Below are 16,649 nucleotides of genomic sequence, written 5' to 3'. Positions count from 1 at the left end.
ATACATAGCAGTCCCTCCATTAGCGGCGGCCGCCCGTGCCAGCTGCAGCCGTTTGAAAAAGCGTTTTGAGAACAGCCTGGCCAACAGCTGCCTGCTGTTTAGAGTGCACATCTACACAGTAATGCTTAGTGAAAGTATGTGTGGTAGACCATGTAGCTGCTCTACAAATATCTTCTAAGGGAATGTTACCTAGGAAAGCCATAGAGGCCCCCATCTTTCTGGTGGAGTGGGCTCTTGGTGGAATTGTGAGAGTGCGTTTAGCTTTAGCGTAACAGATCTGAATGCATTTCACTATCCACCTAGCGATCCCAGCTTTGGAGATAGCATTTCCCTTGTGGTGTGAGGCAAAAGCAACAAAGAGTTGCTTGGTCTTACGAAAATCTTTAGTCCTGTCGACGTAGTACATCAAGGCTCTTTTAACATCAAGGGTGTGGAGCATCCGCTCCGCCAGTGACTCTGGGTTTTGAAAAAACACTGGTAACTCAATTGTTTGGTTCATGTGGAATTGAGATACAACCTTGGGTAAGAATTTAGGGTTAGTGCGGAGCACCACCCTGTTAGCGTGTACTTGGAAGAAAGGTTCCTGGATGGTGAGCGCCTGCAACTCGCTAACCCTCCGTAGCGATGTAATTGCTACTAAGAAAGCAACCTTCCAAGTTAGAAACTGAAGCTCACAAGAGTGCAGTGGCTCAAAGGGAGGACCCATCAGCCTTGTAAGAACCACATTGAGGTTCCATTCCGGAGCTGGTGGTGCCCGCGGTGGAATGACCCTTTTGAGTCCTTCCAGAAAAGCCTTGATAGCAGGGACCTTAAAAAGGGATAGGTGTTGCCTATTCTGAAGGTATGCTGCCATCGCAGACAAATGAATGCGGATGGAAGAGTACGCCAAATTGCATTGGTACAGGTGGAACAGGTAGCAAATAATGTTCTGAATGGAAGCGTCCAGTGGGTCAATATTGTGGTTTACACAGTACATGACAAAACGCTTCCACTTGGCTGCGTAACAAGCTCGAGTAGTGGGCTTCCTTGCCTCCCGAATGATGTCCATACAATCGGGGGGAAGATTGAGGTAGCCAAACTCTAGGACTTCAGGAGCCAGATCGCCAGGTTGAGCTGTTGCGGATCTGGGTGCTGAATGTCGCCATGGCTCTGCGTCAGAAGGCTGGGGGTGAGATGAAGCCTCTGATGCGGTACCACAGAGAGTTCCAGAAACGTGGTGTACCATGGTTGGCGAGCCCATGTTGGAGCAACCAGGATGAGAGTCATCGAGTGCTGCCTGAGTTTGCGTGCCACCAGCGGTATCAGAGGTGCTGGGGGAAAAGCGTACGCAAATCTGCCTGACCAGTTCATCCACATCGCATTGCCCTGTGATTGCGGGTGTGGGAACCTGGCGGCGAAGCTTTGGCATTTTGCGTTCTCCTTTGTGGCGAACAGGTCTATCTCTGGATGACCCCACCTTTGGAAGTACGGTTGGAGTACTGATGGGTGTATCTCCCACTCGTGCATTTGGTGGCTGTGCCTGCTGAGCAGGTCCGCCATCTGGTTGTCTTTGCCCGGGAGATGCTCCGCCATGAGGAAGATGTTCCTCTGAATGGCCCACTTCCACATGCTCAGAGCCAGATGAGACAGCTGCGGAGAGTGTGTGCCTCCCTGCTTCTGGATGTAGTACATGGCCGTCATGTTGTCCGTCCGGATCAACACAACCTTGTTGGACAGATGTACTTTGAATGCCTTTAAAGCCATGAAGATTGCCATCAGTTCCAGAACGTTGATGTGCATCTTCCTCTGCTGTAGTGTCCATAGTCCCTGCACCGTGTAATGGAGTACATGCGCTCCCCATCCCTGGAGAGAAGCGTCCGTTGTCAGGATAATCTGTGGCACAGGCTCCTGGAACGGTCGGCCCTTGCAAAGGTTTTGTGGATTCCACCAATGCAGAGAGTTGTATGCCCGACCGCTCACCAACACTAGGTCTGTCAGTTGCCCATGAGCCTGAGTCCACTGACGTGCCAAGCACTCCTGAAGCGGACGCATATGTAGTCTCGCGTGCGGGACGATGGAGATGCAGGAGGCCATCATGCCTATCAACTGCATGAACACCTTCGCTGGAAGCGAGTGCTGAGGTCTGAATCGTTGGATCAGAGTCTGGATGCTGGCGATTCTCACTGAATTTGGCTGCGCAGTGGCTGCCAGCGTGTCTATCGTCGCGCCCAGATACTGCCGTACATGGGCGGGCTGGAGATGAGATTTTGGATAGTTCAGCGAGAATCCCAGATCGTGCAGGAGATGAATAGTGCGTGACACGTGGTCTGCGCACTGCTGTTCTGTCCTTGCCTGAATGAGCCAGTCGTCCAGATAAGGATAGACGTGGACGTTTTGGCGTCGCAGATGCGCCGCCACAGTCGCCAGGCACTTTGTAAAGACTCTTGGCGCTGTGGTGACCCCGAACGGCAGAACCCTGAACTGGTAGTGCTGGTCTAGGATTGTGAATCTGAGATACTTCCTGTGGGAAGGATGCAGGGGGATATGAAAATATGCATCCTTTAGGTCCAGTGTGGCCAGGAAGTCCCCCTGTTGAAGCAGAGGGAGAACCTGCTGTAATGTGAGCATATGGAAGTGCTCCGAGAGAATGTACCAGTTGAGGGGCCTGAGGTCCAGGATGGGCCTGAGGGATCCGTCCTTTTTGGGGATCAGAAAGTACAAGGAGTAAACCCCTGTTCCCCTTTCTTGCAGTGGAACGAGCTCTATTGCCCCTTTTTGCAGCATGACTGTGACCTCCTGCTGCAACAAGTGCAAGTGCTCGCCGGACATAGGACGGCTTCTTGGAGGAATGTTTGGTGGAGTGGAAGTAAGTTCCAGACAGTAACCGTACTGGATAAGAGATCTCACCCACCTGTCCGTGGTGATGGATTTCCACGCGGGCAGGAACTGCTGGAGTCTCCCCCCGACCGGTGTTGAGTGGTCGGGGGGCAGTGGCAAGACGTCACTGCTTGTTGGCGGCGGTGGACCTGGAGCTATTGTTTCCACGTCCCCTGCCCTTGACATTGTTGCCTCTGTAGCCGCCTCTACCCTTGTTAGTGTATGAGGTCTGGGTATTGCCTTTATAGTACTGTGTGGATTGCGATGCTTGACCCCTGGAGGTGCCTCTGGAATTGGAGCGGCGAAAGGAACCACCCCGAAACTGCTGAGATTGGAGGGCCCCCATAGACTTAGCAGTGTCCGTGTCCTTTTTCATTTTTTCCAGTGTCGCATCCACCTCAGGGCCAAACAGGTGGTCAGGATTCACTGTTTGGTTGAGTATGGTTGTTTGGATATCAGGTTTAAAGCCTGAGATTCGAAGCCATGCATGCCGCCTCAGCAACACACTAGTGTTGATCGCCCTGGAGGCAGTGTCAGCCACATCTAGTGCACATTTGATGGAAGCGTTAGTGATTAGCTTGCCCTTCTGAATTAACATCTCCCCAGCCTCCTTGTACTGGTCAGGTAGGTGCTGCAACAGTGTTTCTAGGGTGTCATAGTGAGCCCTATCGTAGCGTGCAAGTAGGGCCTGTGTGTTTGAAATACGCCAGATGTTAGCTGCCTGCGCAGCAATCCTTTTTCCCGAGGCCTCGAATATTTTCGACTCTTTGTCTGGGGGAGGAGCGTCACCAGTAGTCTGTGAATTCGCCCTCTTCCGAGCGTTGGATACAACCAAAGAGTCCAGTGGCAAGTGTCCCTTGATGTATGTTGGATCCGAGGGCGCTGCCTTATATTTCTTATCAATGCGAGGATTGATGACACGCGCCCGAGTGGGCTCCTTGAAGACCTCCGGCGCGTGCTTTAGCACCCCTTTGAGCATTGGCAATGTCTTGACTGACTTCTCTGCCACTGAGAAAGTGTCAAACAAAAAATCCACATCCACAGGATCTGAGTGGAGCTCGACATCATGGTTGGCTGCGGCCCTCTCAATTAGGGCGTTGAAGGCCGCAGAGTCCTCCGTCGGTGAGGTCTTTGCCGCAAAGAGCTGCGGTTCCTGACCCGATTGCGGGTCATCTGGGTCGGCTCCGGCCGACCAGTGTTCATGTTCCTCCTCCGGATCCGAGTACGCCGGATAGTTGTACTCGACTTCCTCCTCATCGTCACCTTCCCCTGCGTTAGAACGCGTAGGAGAACGTTCCACTTGTTTGGGAGACGAAGGCTCCATAGGGGCCGAAGCACCCGCCGAGTCCTTCTTGTTTTTAAGAGGAATCCGAAAATGTTCAAGCACCGGTTCCGTGGTGATTTTCCGTTTGAGGAGGGACAATTTCCCAGTATTGGCGTCGATGATGACCTCACAGCGCTCTTCCTCAGCGAGTGGCTGGAGCCGAGGCTTCGACCCCGCCAACGACGCTTTGGGCGTCGACACCTCCTTCGAGGGCACGTCCGTCCCCTGCTTCGGAGCGAAGGCTTTCGGCGCCGACTTTGGCGGTAGGGTGTAGCGAATAGGCGTCTGCGCCTTCGCCGGCTTCGATGCGGGCTTCGGCTTCACTCCCTCTGGTTCGGGAACCGCAGCGTTTCGAATCCGTTGGAGGGATTCAACGACCTTCTTCGTCAAGGCTGGAGAGGGCTTGACTGTCTCGAGCGATTTCCCTGAGTCGGGAGTCGAGTCTGCCGGGGGCAGCGTCTTCGGAGTCGACACCTTGCCATCCTTGGCCCCGACGGTCGGAGCCGGCACAGCCGGAGCCTTGGAATCGCTTTGACGCTTCTTTGGAGCCTTTTTCGAGTCGTCGACCTCGACCATCTTCGGCGCCAACGCAGCCGCGTCGGCCACCTTCGTCTTCGGCGTCGACCCCGAGGCCTTGGGGTCGGCCATTTTGGCGTGGCTTTTCAAGTCGGCCATTTTGACTTTCTTAGGTGTTGACGCCTCTAGAGCCTTCTGTCCCACCAGTGGAGCTTTCACTTTCGGTTTCGAAACCGATGGTGTGGATCCCGATGGCTTCACTTTCGTTTTCTTCAACGGGAGTGGCGCCTCAGAAATGTCCGCGGCCGGGCCGAGAGGCGGGGCAGTTGGACTATTAGCAAGGTCTTGGGTAAGGCCCGAAGGCGATCCCTCGACCTGGGCCGTATGTTGGGGATTAGCCCCTGAATCAGTCTGGGGGTGCTCTTCCTCCGAGCTATCCCCCACGGTGGCAATGGCCCCATCGTCGTCCCCTACCTCGTCGCCGGCTTCATCAAACTCCTCATCTTCTGCGTCGTAGTCCTCTCCCTCCGACGCAGGGCTAGAGTCCGAAACCTGAAAGACATTTTCGTCTTCTTCAAATTCTTCAAAGATGTTGTCCGGCGGGGGCGCAGACAACTGGTCCTGGAGTTGAGCGGCCCGACGATGCTTTAGGGTCTTCTTGCACCGGAACTTTGAGCAGGCCATACACCTGGCCTCGTCATGGTCCGGTGATAAACACTTGTTGCACACAGGGTGCACGTCGAGGTGTGAATACTTGGAGGTGCACACCGGGCACCTCTTGAACGGAGTCCGTTCCATGTTCAGGAACTTGGAGCGTCGAGTAGGCCCGTCCGCGCCGAGAGTACGCGGAGGGGCAGGAAGCGTTCGGAGCTGAGAATAAGATAACCCGAACGAAACAATACCAACGCCCAGCCTAAAGACCTTTTGGTCTCAAGTAGAAACGTAAAACTATCGGTTCCGACAGAGGGAACCGAAACACATCCGAACCCAATGGCGGAAAAAAACAATCTGGGGATGGAGACGATGCCCATGCGCACTGTAGTCCAGGGGAGGAGCCACCTATCTCGTGATACTTCGAAGACTCTTCCAGGACAACAATGTGCAATCATCCGGACCCAACACTAGGCGGCGATCTATGCACAGATATGAATTCAGCAGCCCACATGCCTCGAACTTTAGATTCCTTATCTGTTGGTGGTGCGTCACCTGATGTTTGTGAGTTAGCACGTTTACGTGCATTGGATACTAATAAGGAATCTAGTGGTGCTGGGCCTCTTATGTAAACTGGATTAGCAGGGGCTGCTTTGTATTTTTTCTCAATGCGAGGGTTGGGGACTCAAGCCCTAACAGGATCTTTAAACACCTCAGTTGCGTGCTTAATGACTCCTTTAAGCATTGGTAAAATGGCAGTGGACCTTCGTGTATTGTCAAAAGTGTCTAATAAAAAATCTTCTTCCACAGCATTTGTGCATATCAATTGTGCCGCTCTTTGGACGAATAGGTTAAAACCTATAGTGTCTTCTGGCGGGGAGGGCCTGGAGGGATACACGTCGTGTTGCGGGGTGTAAGGAACATCAGGGGTGTTATAATCGTCCCATGGGTTAGGTGATTGGTGGGGGGGCTATCTGTCCCTACTGGGTTATGTGCACCCGTGTGATTAGAGTCTGTATTTGCTAAATCATCTGGCTCAGTGGATGGTGCAGGTGTATGATGTGGTGTAGGAGTTTTAGGTGGAGGTATATTCTGGGGAGGAGGTGGAGAAGGGACTCTTAATGGAGAAGTTGCAATGTCTCTCTTCTTCTTGGGAGGAGAAGGAGGACGAGTCGCAGACTTTTCTCGTGGTCTCTTCTTAGAGCTAAGAGTTAGTTGGCCAGTCTTAGGATACTTTACAAGAGTCTTTTGAGTGTGATCTGGTGTAAAATTGTCTTCTGAGGGAGATTGATCTCTCGGTGTCGAAGATTTCGGTTTCTAAGGTTTTTTCGGCACCGACTCGGCAGCAGGTTTAGGGCCTTTCGGCTTGGAGGCGTGAGGTTTTGGAATGTCTTTAACTGGAACATGTTTTTTCTGTCTTTAACTGGAACATGTTTTTTCTGTTCCGGTTGCTTTTTCGGTTCTGAAGAATGTGGGTCTGGACCTTTAGGCATTTTTTTGCTTGGCTCCGAGGGCGGTTTCAACGTCGATGAGCCAGTGACAGTCTTTGGTGCCGGTTGCTTGGGTGTGGGAGCAGCAGGCGTGGATGAGGAAAATAGCTTCTTTTTCGGTGTCGGTATAGGATCGACGCAGGGAGTAGGCTGGCTCGAGCCAGAGCCGCCTGGAGGCTTAATAAGCTTCTTTGTCGAGCCCTAAGGCAGGGTATGGGAAGCAGTCTCTCGGTGTGCACCCGGGCCCGAAGGTGAGGGTGTGACCGAAGCCTTTTTTAAGGGTGTTGCAGAAGGGTCGGGTCGATGGTCTTACTTACGACCCGTTGCGCTGGAGTGATGTCTACGACGTCTAAGTCTTCGGCATCAGAAGTGTTGGAGCCTTCTTCGGCGTGCTGGTGTTCTGGCAGGTCGACTCCTTCTTCGAAGATGTCATCTGGAATCGGAGCTGACGAGCGAGGCATTGCTCTTCGAGCTCGTCGGTCCCGAATCGTTTTCTTGGAGCGGAAAGAGGCACAAGCTGAACAGTCTCTGGCCTCGTGCTCCGGTGAGAGGCAAAGGTTGCACGCCTCATGTAGATCGGTGTGGGGAAACTTCGATCCACATTGAGGAAACCTCTTGAATGGCGTCCTTTCCATGAGCCAGAGAGTGAGGCCTAGTTAGGCCCGAAGGCCTTCGTCGACGACCGGAATCGAAGACTTCGAAGTGGAAAAGGATCGCGCCGATAGGGGACGTGATAGAAACAATACCGTCGAAATGGTGAGGATTGCGCGCCAAAGGAAACTGGTTCCAAACTGGAGCGTTGGATACACATCCGAGCCCAGTGGCGGAAAAAAACAATCTGGAGATGGAGCTGATGCCCATGCGCAATATGGTCCAAAGGAGGAGTCACCTATCTCGTGACTTCCAAACAACTTTTCAGGACAAATACAAACTGCAAACATCCGGGCCCAACACTAGGGGGCGATCTATGCACAGTGTGCCATCTGCAGCTTATATACCTCGAACAAACTATTCTCTCAGTCACTTTGATAATAAAAATTAATTTCAAGCTGCAGACATGCATGGAGGTTCACTGTGATATTTGCCTTGAATTTTCCCCTCATATGCTAAGCATGGCTTTTGTCTCACAGAAGGCTTTCCATGGTGCAAGAACCACACACATCTGGCATCAGAAGCTGAGGAGGGGGGGGGGGGGGGGGTGATACTTATAACCAGCATCCAGACATAATAAATGACGAAGAGAATTAAAAACTATTGATGGACTCGTAGTAAATACAGTGGCAGACGCTAATGAAAGCACTCCATCCATTACTTATTTTGCATTTGTTTTTCAAAGGGGCTGGTGAGACATTGGCATTGAATATTTGGTGTACTGCTTCCTAAAAGTCACTCAAAAGCTGTAGCATTCGTTCATACGGAAACGATGTTAATGTCAGCAGGGCCAAGCAGACCATTGCTCAACAAAATTTGTGGTTGTGGTAGAGGTATGTCTGGAGCAAGCACTTTAGGGCTCGCATTCCCTATTCAACTTGTGGAAGGCTACATCTTCAGGAGGAACACGACTGCTACAGTTTTTTGCTTCTCAGCCACTGGATAAATACTCTGACCCAATAACTCAGTTCAAGGCCAGATAATATTTTCGCCTCATGCTCGCTAATCGTTTTAGAGTGCATCTCCCTAAAAGACATGCAGGCCTCCATGTTGTGAGTGGCACAAAAGTACCAAATGTAGCAATTACGGAGGTAACAGACTGTCTTGTTGTACTTGCACTTGGTGGAGGACTGGGACGGAACAAGAGGTGCTAATGAGATAAGGGGCAATTACAGGATTGTTATAAGGGAGTATTAACATTTGGTAAACTGTATTGTTCACAGAATACTCCCTTGTCTATTTAAACCAGATTTAATATTATGAATGGAAAGCATGAAATGCAAATATGTTGCATACCAAAACGCATTTTTATCAATAGAATGCATGATATTGAGGGCTTATGCAGAATAATGGGTACATGATCATCATCTAGTATGCATTATTTTCTCATCTATTTGAGCCACTATGTTTCAGTCCAATCAACATGTCCATATAGTGCCCTGTTAAAAGAAATTATTAATGGGAACTGTATCTCACTTACCACCAGGTCTAGGTTTTAGGATTAAATCCATTACTTCATTCCAGTTGTTTTGCAAAATAGCTCTGAAACAGAAGGCAAGCCATTTAGTACACATCTTTTGCTTGTGTTTTCAGCCATGTTACACAACAAAGCAATATATACATTTGTGTCTTCAGAAAAAAAACTCTTGTTTCAATCCTAGCATTCTAGAAATCTAGAACAGTGGAATTTTGCAACTGTTGTGTTATAAATACAACAAAATGTGTTACCGTTCTATTTGTTGGGATAAAAGTCCTCTGCATAAAAGTGGATGGAAGTGCTACCCTGCCATGTGGGTGTTTTTCTGATATCCCCTATGTTTTTGCTGAGTGAGCTCACCAATTTCTGAAAAAATAAATTGTGCTGTTTGTAGGCAGAGACAGGCAGTGGGAGTCACCCAAAGTAAAACCCATCACATTGAAGTTAGCTTCTGCCCCCTCATTCCAGGCTAAGAGATGGTGGTAGCATTATTAAAGTTAAGAGGCACAAGTCTTTTACCTGTGGGGGATGTAGGAGTAAAAGAGAGTGAGTAATATACAGTGTTTGTGTTTTCATTGTAAAAGACTGAATGCAAGTGTCGATTTTGACACCATATGCAAGGGTGCTTTTTAAAAAGCTTTTATTATGTTCCATTACAAAAATTACATAAGTACATGTGGAGACTTCCATGTAACATTTTAAAACACATTGTAACGGTCGTCCTGTACCACATTCCCAAGATCAAAACATAAACATGACACATACATTGTAAAATTGACAACAGTATACAACCTAACAAAATACCCCTCTCTCATCAAAATCCTCCTGTCACTCGAATATATATAGCCTACCATACTGCACCTTATAAACAAATACAACAAAGTCAAAGCGTCCCTACTGATCACAATAAAGAAACTCCAGGGTGCAGATAAACATTTGCCAGCGCTCTCATCCGCAATGCATAAACAACATAATGCCATCATCCACATTGTCGGTGGGGGAGTGGGAGGGGTTGCATGCTGGTCACAATATGGTCTGGACCATCTGTCAATAAGAGAAAGCTTATTTTGTTAAGTTGCTACACACAAGTGCCTCTGGTAGACGGTTCTGCCCGTCACTCCTGGGGGGCCTTGGCCTTATTCCCGGATCAGTATTGCGTGACTCAGTGAGATGTTGGATTGGGTTCCAGATGTCCTCAGAGTGACGCAATCTTGTAATTTGAAAATACAACTCTCATATGTGGCGAACCTGAAAAGTTTGGTCATTCGCTCATTGTATTTGGGTGTAACAGGTGGTCGATATGCCCAAGGATACACATTTTCATCACTAGAACAGCTGTCACCATCTATCTGCGCCAAAGCATGATTGTGCCGTCTGTGTCAGATATATGATACAAAAGCTGACTCTACCAAATGACAGTGGCTAGTATCATGTAATGAGCATCAAAAGTCCTTCCAGTGTGTGCATAATTGAGAACTGGATTGAAGAATGTGTATGATGTCACACTCCTGATTTGTACATCACCAGCAAAGATTATCCGGTGCCAACCGGGCCTTTTTTAACTTGTACGGAGCCCAATTATGTAGTATTTTGAAATACATACATTTTAATCTGGCTTCCAACAGAATGCAATTGTGATATTCCAGAACTTTAGCCTAGTCTTCATCCATGTTTACAGAGCTAGTGTCGTCTGCCAATATACCTTTGTCTTGAAACATGTGATGGATGAGTAGTGTGTGTCAATGAAAGTCTGAAACAGGTTAGTTATCATATTTAGTGATTTCTCCCACACATGCAATTACTTCTGGTCAGCAAGCTCGGGGCAGTGCAGAGCTTGACACTAGAGCGCTTGTCATTCAGTGCCGTAATTGACACTGTATAGGTTTCCAATTGTCTAGATCCCTGCACCATCCCATAATGGCCAGTAGATCAGCTGTCACCTAATCTGGATACTAGAGTGTACTCAGAGCACGCGTCTCGGTGCAACTGAACTCCTGTGCCTACTAATCTCAGCGCATCTTTCCAGATCTGCCACATCACTTTCACCATGGGCAGGCATTAATGCACCAAGGTGTCTTGGCTTACAATATGCCCATGCACACGGCGGCTTGCTACTTTGGCTAATTCTATGGAGATCGAAGCGGGCTGCTCAGTATCAGCCTGTAAAAGGTGAACCGATTGCATAAAACGGTGTGCAAGAAAGTAAAAATACATGCCTGTGCGTCGCACCCCCCTCAACTCTAGTATCAACTTTGCAGCCATGAGCATTTAAGTCTTGGTCTTCTGACCGCCCAAAAGAATGATTTAATGCCTTTATTTAGTGCTCGAAGCATCCCTTATGACTTATGTATTTGCTATAATTGAATCAGTGGCTACTTCTTCATGGTTGTCTGGTAGCTATTGCAAAGAAGAAATCTAGTGAAATCCGTTTATGTATTGCCTTGAAGCAGCTCATTCGTCAAATAATTGTGGAGACACAACCCTTAACTAACTTTTCCACACTAGACTTCACCACAGTATATCACTAGGTATTATTACGTAAGGATTATCTGGATTTCTCATCATTTAGAACACAATCGGGCCTTACTGGTTAAAAGCTTATGAACACACTGTTTGATGGCATGAGTGGAGTAAAAGCTTTTTATGATGACATTTTAATTTCCTATAAAGATGCTGAAAGTTGCCAACTGATCTTAAAGAAGGTACTCTGTAGCCTACCATCCAGTGGATTAACACTTCATAACGATAACTGTAATTTTTTCAAAGAATTGACATATCTGGGCCATGCTATAATCGCTGAAGGCGTGAAACCTAAACTCAGTCTTGTTTCAGCGATTATCAACTCGCTCAGGCTGAAAAACAAAGATGTGCTAAGATCATTCAAAATTACTTAAAGTTGAACCTATGCCGAAATTAGTGAAAAGCGATATCGACTTTGCATATGAAAGTAGTATTCACCTATTAAAGAAAGAAATACAGAGTGTCCCATGTCTCAAATCCTTTAATTAATTACTTCGGTCAATTGTGAATGTGGATGCAAGCCAAGTTGTGCATGGAAATCAACTTACTGCTTCCGCTTCACGCATATTGAAGGAACCTGAACTAAAGTATTCTGTAAACGAAAGAGAACTTCCAGCTTGGGTACAGGCAGTAGCAAAGTTTAAGAGCTTCCTGTGGTGTAAAACATTTCTCATCCGTATTGACCATAAACCCCATAAACCATTACTGAGCTATGTAGAACTAGTAAGGTATCCCTTCAAATTCAAAACTGCAATGCAAATTAGTGTTCAAGATGTGGTACCATTTGAATTGTTGAGGGGGCGAATACCCATTACTAAGTTTACTTCTTACATTGTTTCTAAAGAAATAATGGTTAATTTTGACAATCCTCAAGAAAGGAATGAGAGGTTGCATGATGTTGTTGCATAAAAAACAAGCCAAAAAACAGTATTAAGACCAAAGAAAAGCAGAAGCTAAAACCAGCATAACTGTAGCTGATGTGGTAAGAATCAGGTGCCCCAAAAGAAATACAGGTGAGACACGGTTTGGGGAACATTTGCGAGTGGTCAAAACATTAGGGTCGGCAATTAATTGAAAAATGGATGAAGGTGGAATATATCAAATGCTGTTCATGGGATTCCTCCTGTGACAGCAAATCCACAACACTCTACAGTTAAGAGACAATACCTGTAGAAGTCAAGACGACTCTGCCACTGAGTCTGATCATCATTCATGCCCACACATGCTTGTCAACTACCTTGTCCATCTTCAAACACGAGGAAAGAAGAGCACAATATAAATCAACTAGACAATGCTCTGAATAGATATGAATGTAGACTATCATGCAATGTAGGCATGCCTTCTAAATTTAAAGATTTTGTAATGGTGAAAGATTTCTGACGAGGGGAGGAGAAGTAGTGTCTGCTAAAAGGTTATTTTAATTCAATCAAATGTTATATATTAATAGGCTTTTATGATTCCCTTGTTACCTAAATTGTGGTGCTTTTCCCCTTTCCATCACCCTATTGTTATGCTCATGGGTCTTGCGCTGGTCGAGGAATGTTCATGGGGTTATGACAGTTGGGTCAGCGGGTGGCAGTTATTTTGAGGGAAGTTTAGCAAGCAATCTGAATAAGATTTTCAACTACTACCTGGACTCCTGTCGTCTCTACAGAAATGCGACCCCCAGAGATGAGGTGTCATGAAAATTGTGCAGGGAGTCAGAGCTTCTCAGGGATTGCCGGGCCATTTTGCTTGTGGCTCAGCTCTGCCCCAGCAAGAGTGATGCCTCTATGCTGCTGTCCTTTGTCCAAGGTGAATAAGACAGCACGCATGTCCCTGTGTACAAGAAATCAATCTTATATGTTGGGTTTGAGAGAGGAAATTGTACTTTCTATCCCCTTCCTTTATTCAGAACAGGCTTCTCATGCTAAACTGAAAGAATAAGTTAATTACCTTTGGGAATGCCTTATCTGGTAGAGAAAGGATCTAGCCGCAGATTCCTTACCTTTGAAATATCACCAGGCGCCAGACTGGATTCAGAAATCTTTCTATGGCAGTACCTCTGTGCGTCGAGCGACTCTGCAGCGACGTTGTCCACTGGATGTGACGTGGACAGAGCCCATATAAGCCCCCCCATAGTCAGTTTAGTCTCGGACTATGTTCCATGCTAAATACACGGAACCACTAATAGAGAGTGCTATGGAAACAGTCTACATTGTGTGTAGGGCTCTTTCAGCTACTGACTGTGGATTTTGGAAGAACACTGGCAGTTCTATTGATTGATTATTATGGAATTTGTATATGACCTTTGGCATAAACATAGGGTTTGTTCTAAGAACCACCCTGTTAGCATGTACTTGCATGAAGGGTTCTAAGAACCACCCTGTTAGCATGTACTTGCATGAAGGGTTCCTGAATTGTTAGTGCTTGTAACTCGCTAACTCGCCTGAGGTAGGTAATGGCAATTAAGAATGCCACCTTCCACGTTAAGAATTGCAGTTCGCATGAGTGTAGAGGTTCGAAAGGAGGTCTCATATGTCTGGTAAGTACTATATTTAGATTCCAGACTGGGGAAAGTGGGTGTCTTGGAGGGATCACCCTTTTAAGACCCTTCATAAAAGCCTTTATTGCTGGTACTCTAAACAGTGAAAGGAGTTGCCTGTTTTGAAGGTATGCTGCTATAGCCGCGAGGTGTGGTCTTATGGAAGAGTACGCTAGGTTGCATCTTTGAAGATGCAGCAGGTAACATATAATGTTCTGTATGGAAGCCTCTAAAGGGTTGATTTGGTTATTGTTGCAGTAAATAACAAATCTCTTCCATTTAGCTGCATAGCACGCTCTCGTAGTTGGTCGTCTTGCCTCTTTAATGATGTTCATGCAGTCTGGAGGCAAGTTAAGGTATCCAAATTCTAGGACTTCAGGAGCCAGATCGCTAGGTTCATCTGATTGGGATCTGGGTGTCTGATTTCTCCATGGTTATGAGTTAGAAGATGGGGTGCGAGGCGCAGACTTTGGTGAGGAACTACTGAAAGTTCCAGGAACGTTGTGTACCATGGCTGTCTCGCCCATGTGGGAGCAACTAGGATTAGTGTGAGTGACTGCTGCCACAGTTTGCGTGCCACAGCGGAATTAGTGGTGCTGTGGGAAAAGCGTACGCAAATCTACCTAACCAGTTCATCCATATCGCATTGACTTGTGACAACGGATGAGGGAACCTGGCTGCAAAGTACTGGCATTTTGAGTTTTCGTTTGTGGCAAACAGGTCTATCTCTGGGTGCCCCCACTGCCGAAGAATGGTTGGAGAACTTGGGGGTGAATCTCCCATTCGTGTAGTTGCTGGCTGTGCCTGCTGAGCAGGTCTGCAATCTGATTGTCTTTTCCTGGGAGGTTTTCTGCCAGGAGAAAGATATCTTTTGGAATTGCCCACTTCCATATACTCTGTGCTTAGTTGGACAGTTGTGGAGAGTGTGCTCCTCCCTGTTTCTGGATATAGTACATTGCTGTCATGTTGTCCGTCCGGATCAACACAGTCTTGCTGTACAAGTATTTTTGGAATGCTTTCAGGGCTAGGAATATCGCTAGCAACTCTAGTTGGTTGATATGCAGTTTCTTTTGTTTGATTGTCCAGAGCCCTTGTACTGTGTAGTGAAGAAGGTGGGCTCCCCAGCCTGTCAGTGATGCATCTGCTGTTAGTACTAGTTGTGGAACCGGCTCTTGGAACAGTCGCCCCTTGGAAAGGTTTTGTGGGTTCCACCACTGCAGAGAGTTGTGAGCGCCACTGTCTACCAACACTAGGTACTTTAGTTGTCCTTGAGCTTGGTTCCACTGCCGTTCTAGGCATTCTTGCAATGGACGCATGTGAAGTCTGGCATGGGGGACAATGAATATACAGGAGGCCATCATGACTATGAGCTGCAATGAAGACTTGCGCTGGAAGAGAGTGTTGTGGCAGAAATTTGCGAATGAGCATCTGCATGCTGGCTATCCTTGCTGAGTTTGGGTATGCCTTTGCCACTGAGGTATCTATAGTAGCTCCCAGATATTGTTGTATGTGGGATGGGTGTAGATGCGATTTTGGGTAGTTTATGGAAAACCCTAGGCTGTGTAGCAGCTGAAGTTTTTGAGACGTGTCTCTTGCACACTGTTGGTACGATTTTGCTTGTATCAGCCAATCGTCTAGGTACGGGAACACATGGATGTGTTACCTCCTGAGATCTGCAGCTACTGTCGCTAAGCATTGTGTAAACACTCTTGGAGCCGTGGTCACCCCGAAGGGGAGAACCTTGAATTGGTAGTGTTGACCTTCTATTGTGAACCTGAGATATTTTCTGTGAGCTGGATGGATGGGTATGTGAAAATACGCGTCCTTGAGGTCCAATGTTGCTAGGAAGTCTCCTTGCTGTAGCAACGGAAGCACTTGCTGTAGTGTGATCATATGGAAGTGTTCCGACAGTATGTACTGATTTAGGGGTCTGAGGTCCAATATTGGTCTGAGTGAACCGTCCTTCTTGGGAATAAGGAAGTATAGGGAGTATACTCCTGTCCCTTGGTGTTGGAAAGGGACTTGCTCTATGGCCCCCTTTTCCAGCATGCATTTCACCTCTTGTTGTAGCAGGGTGATGTGTTCTTTGGACATAGGACGGTGTCTGGGTGGTATGTTTGGTGGGGTAGAGGTGAGTTCTAGGCAATAACCATACTGGATAATTTGTCTCACCCACCTGTCCGTGGTAATTGCGTTCTAGACAGGTAGGAATTGTTGGAGTCTGCCTCCGACCGGTGTTAGGTGGTCTGGAGGTAGTGTGATGAAGTCACTGTTTTGTGGCAGTGGAGGCTCTGGTGTTGTTGCCACCACGTCCGCTCCCCTTGTTATTTTTGCCCCTATAACCTCCTCTGTTGGAGTTCTTGTTAAAGGAACCTTGGGTGTTGCCTTTGTATGTAGATGAGGTCTGTGGAGTATTGCCTCGTGTAGCTGCTCTCTATGAGGAGTGTCGAAAGGATCCTCTGTGTTGCTGACACTGCAAAGCACCCATTGATTTTGCTGTTTCTTCATTTTGTCTAGAATGGTGTCAACTGCAGGGCCAAAAAGGAAGTCTTGATTGACTGGTTGGTTAAGAATGGTGGACTGCACCTCGTTCTTAAAGCGCGACATACGCAGCCATGCATGTCGTCGTAGTAAAACGCT

At 47.6% G+C, this 16,649-nt stretch overlaps 2 protein-coding genes across 4 annotated transcripts in view; both read right to left on the bottom strand.

The window, feature by feature from the left end:
• Positions 1-16,649, bottom strand: part of PUS7 (pseudouridine synthase 7) — a 330,471-nt gene that overhangs the window by 139,336 nt on the left and 174,486 nt on the right. For all 3 annotated transcript variants that reach the window (XM_086967051.1, XM_086967056.1, XM_086967062.1), the window contains one exon: positions 8,969-9,030. In XM_086967051.1, coding sequence (XP_086823177.1) covers positions 8,969-9,030 — 62 coding nt within the window. The remainder of the gene's footprint in view (positions 1-8,968; positions 9,031-16,649) is intronic.
• LOC147750584 (uncharacterized) lies at positions 2,091-4,180 on the bottom strand. Its single transcript, XM_086952340.1, has one exon. It carries the CDS (start codon positions 4,178-4,180, stop codon positions 2,981-2,983), a length of 1,200 nt encoding a protein of 399 aa, XP_086808466.1. The 3' UTR covers positions 2,091-2,980.

This window comes from Lissotriton vulgaris, chromosome 1_1 (assembly GCF_964263255.1).
Source record: "Lissotriton vulgaris chromosome 1_1, aLisVul1.2, whole genome shotgun sequence".
In the NCBI taxonomy this organism is placed as follows: domain Eukaryota; kingdom Metazoa; phylum Chordata; class Amphibia; order Caudata; family Salamandridae; genus Lissotriton; species Lissotriton vulgaris.
The sequence above is the reverse complement of the archived record's forward strand: the minus strand, read 5'-3'. Positions and strand labels throughout refer to the sequence as shown.

Excerpts from the sequence above, each read along its gene's own strand:
- LOC147750584 (XM_086952340.1), bottom strand. The coding sequence starts at position 4,180 with ATGGAGCCTTCGTCTCCCAAACAAGTGGAACGTTCTCCTACGCGTTCT.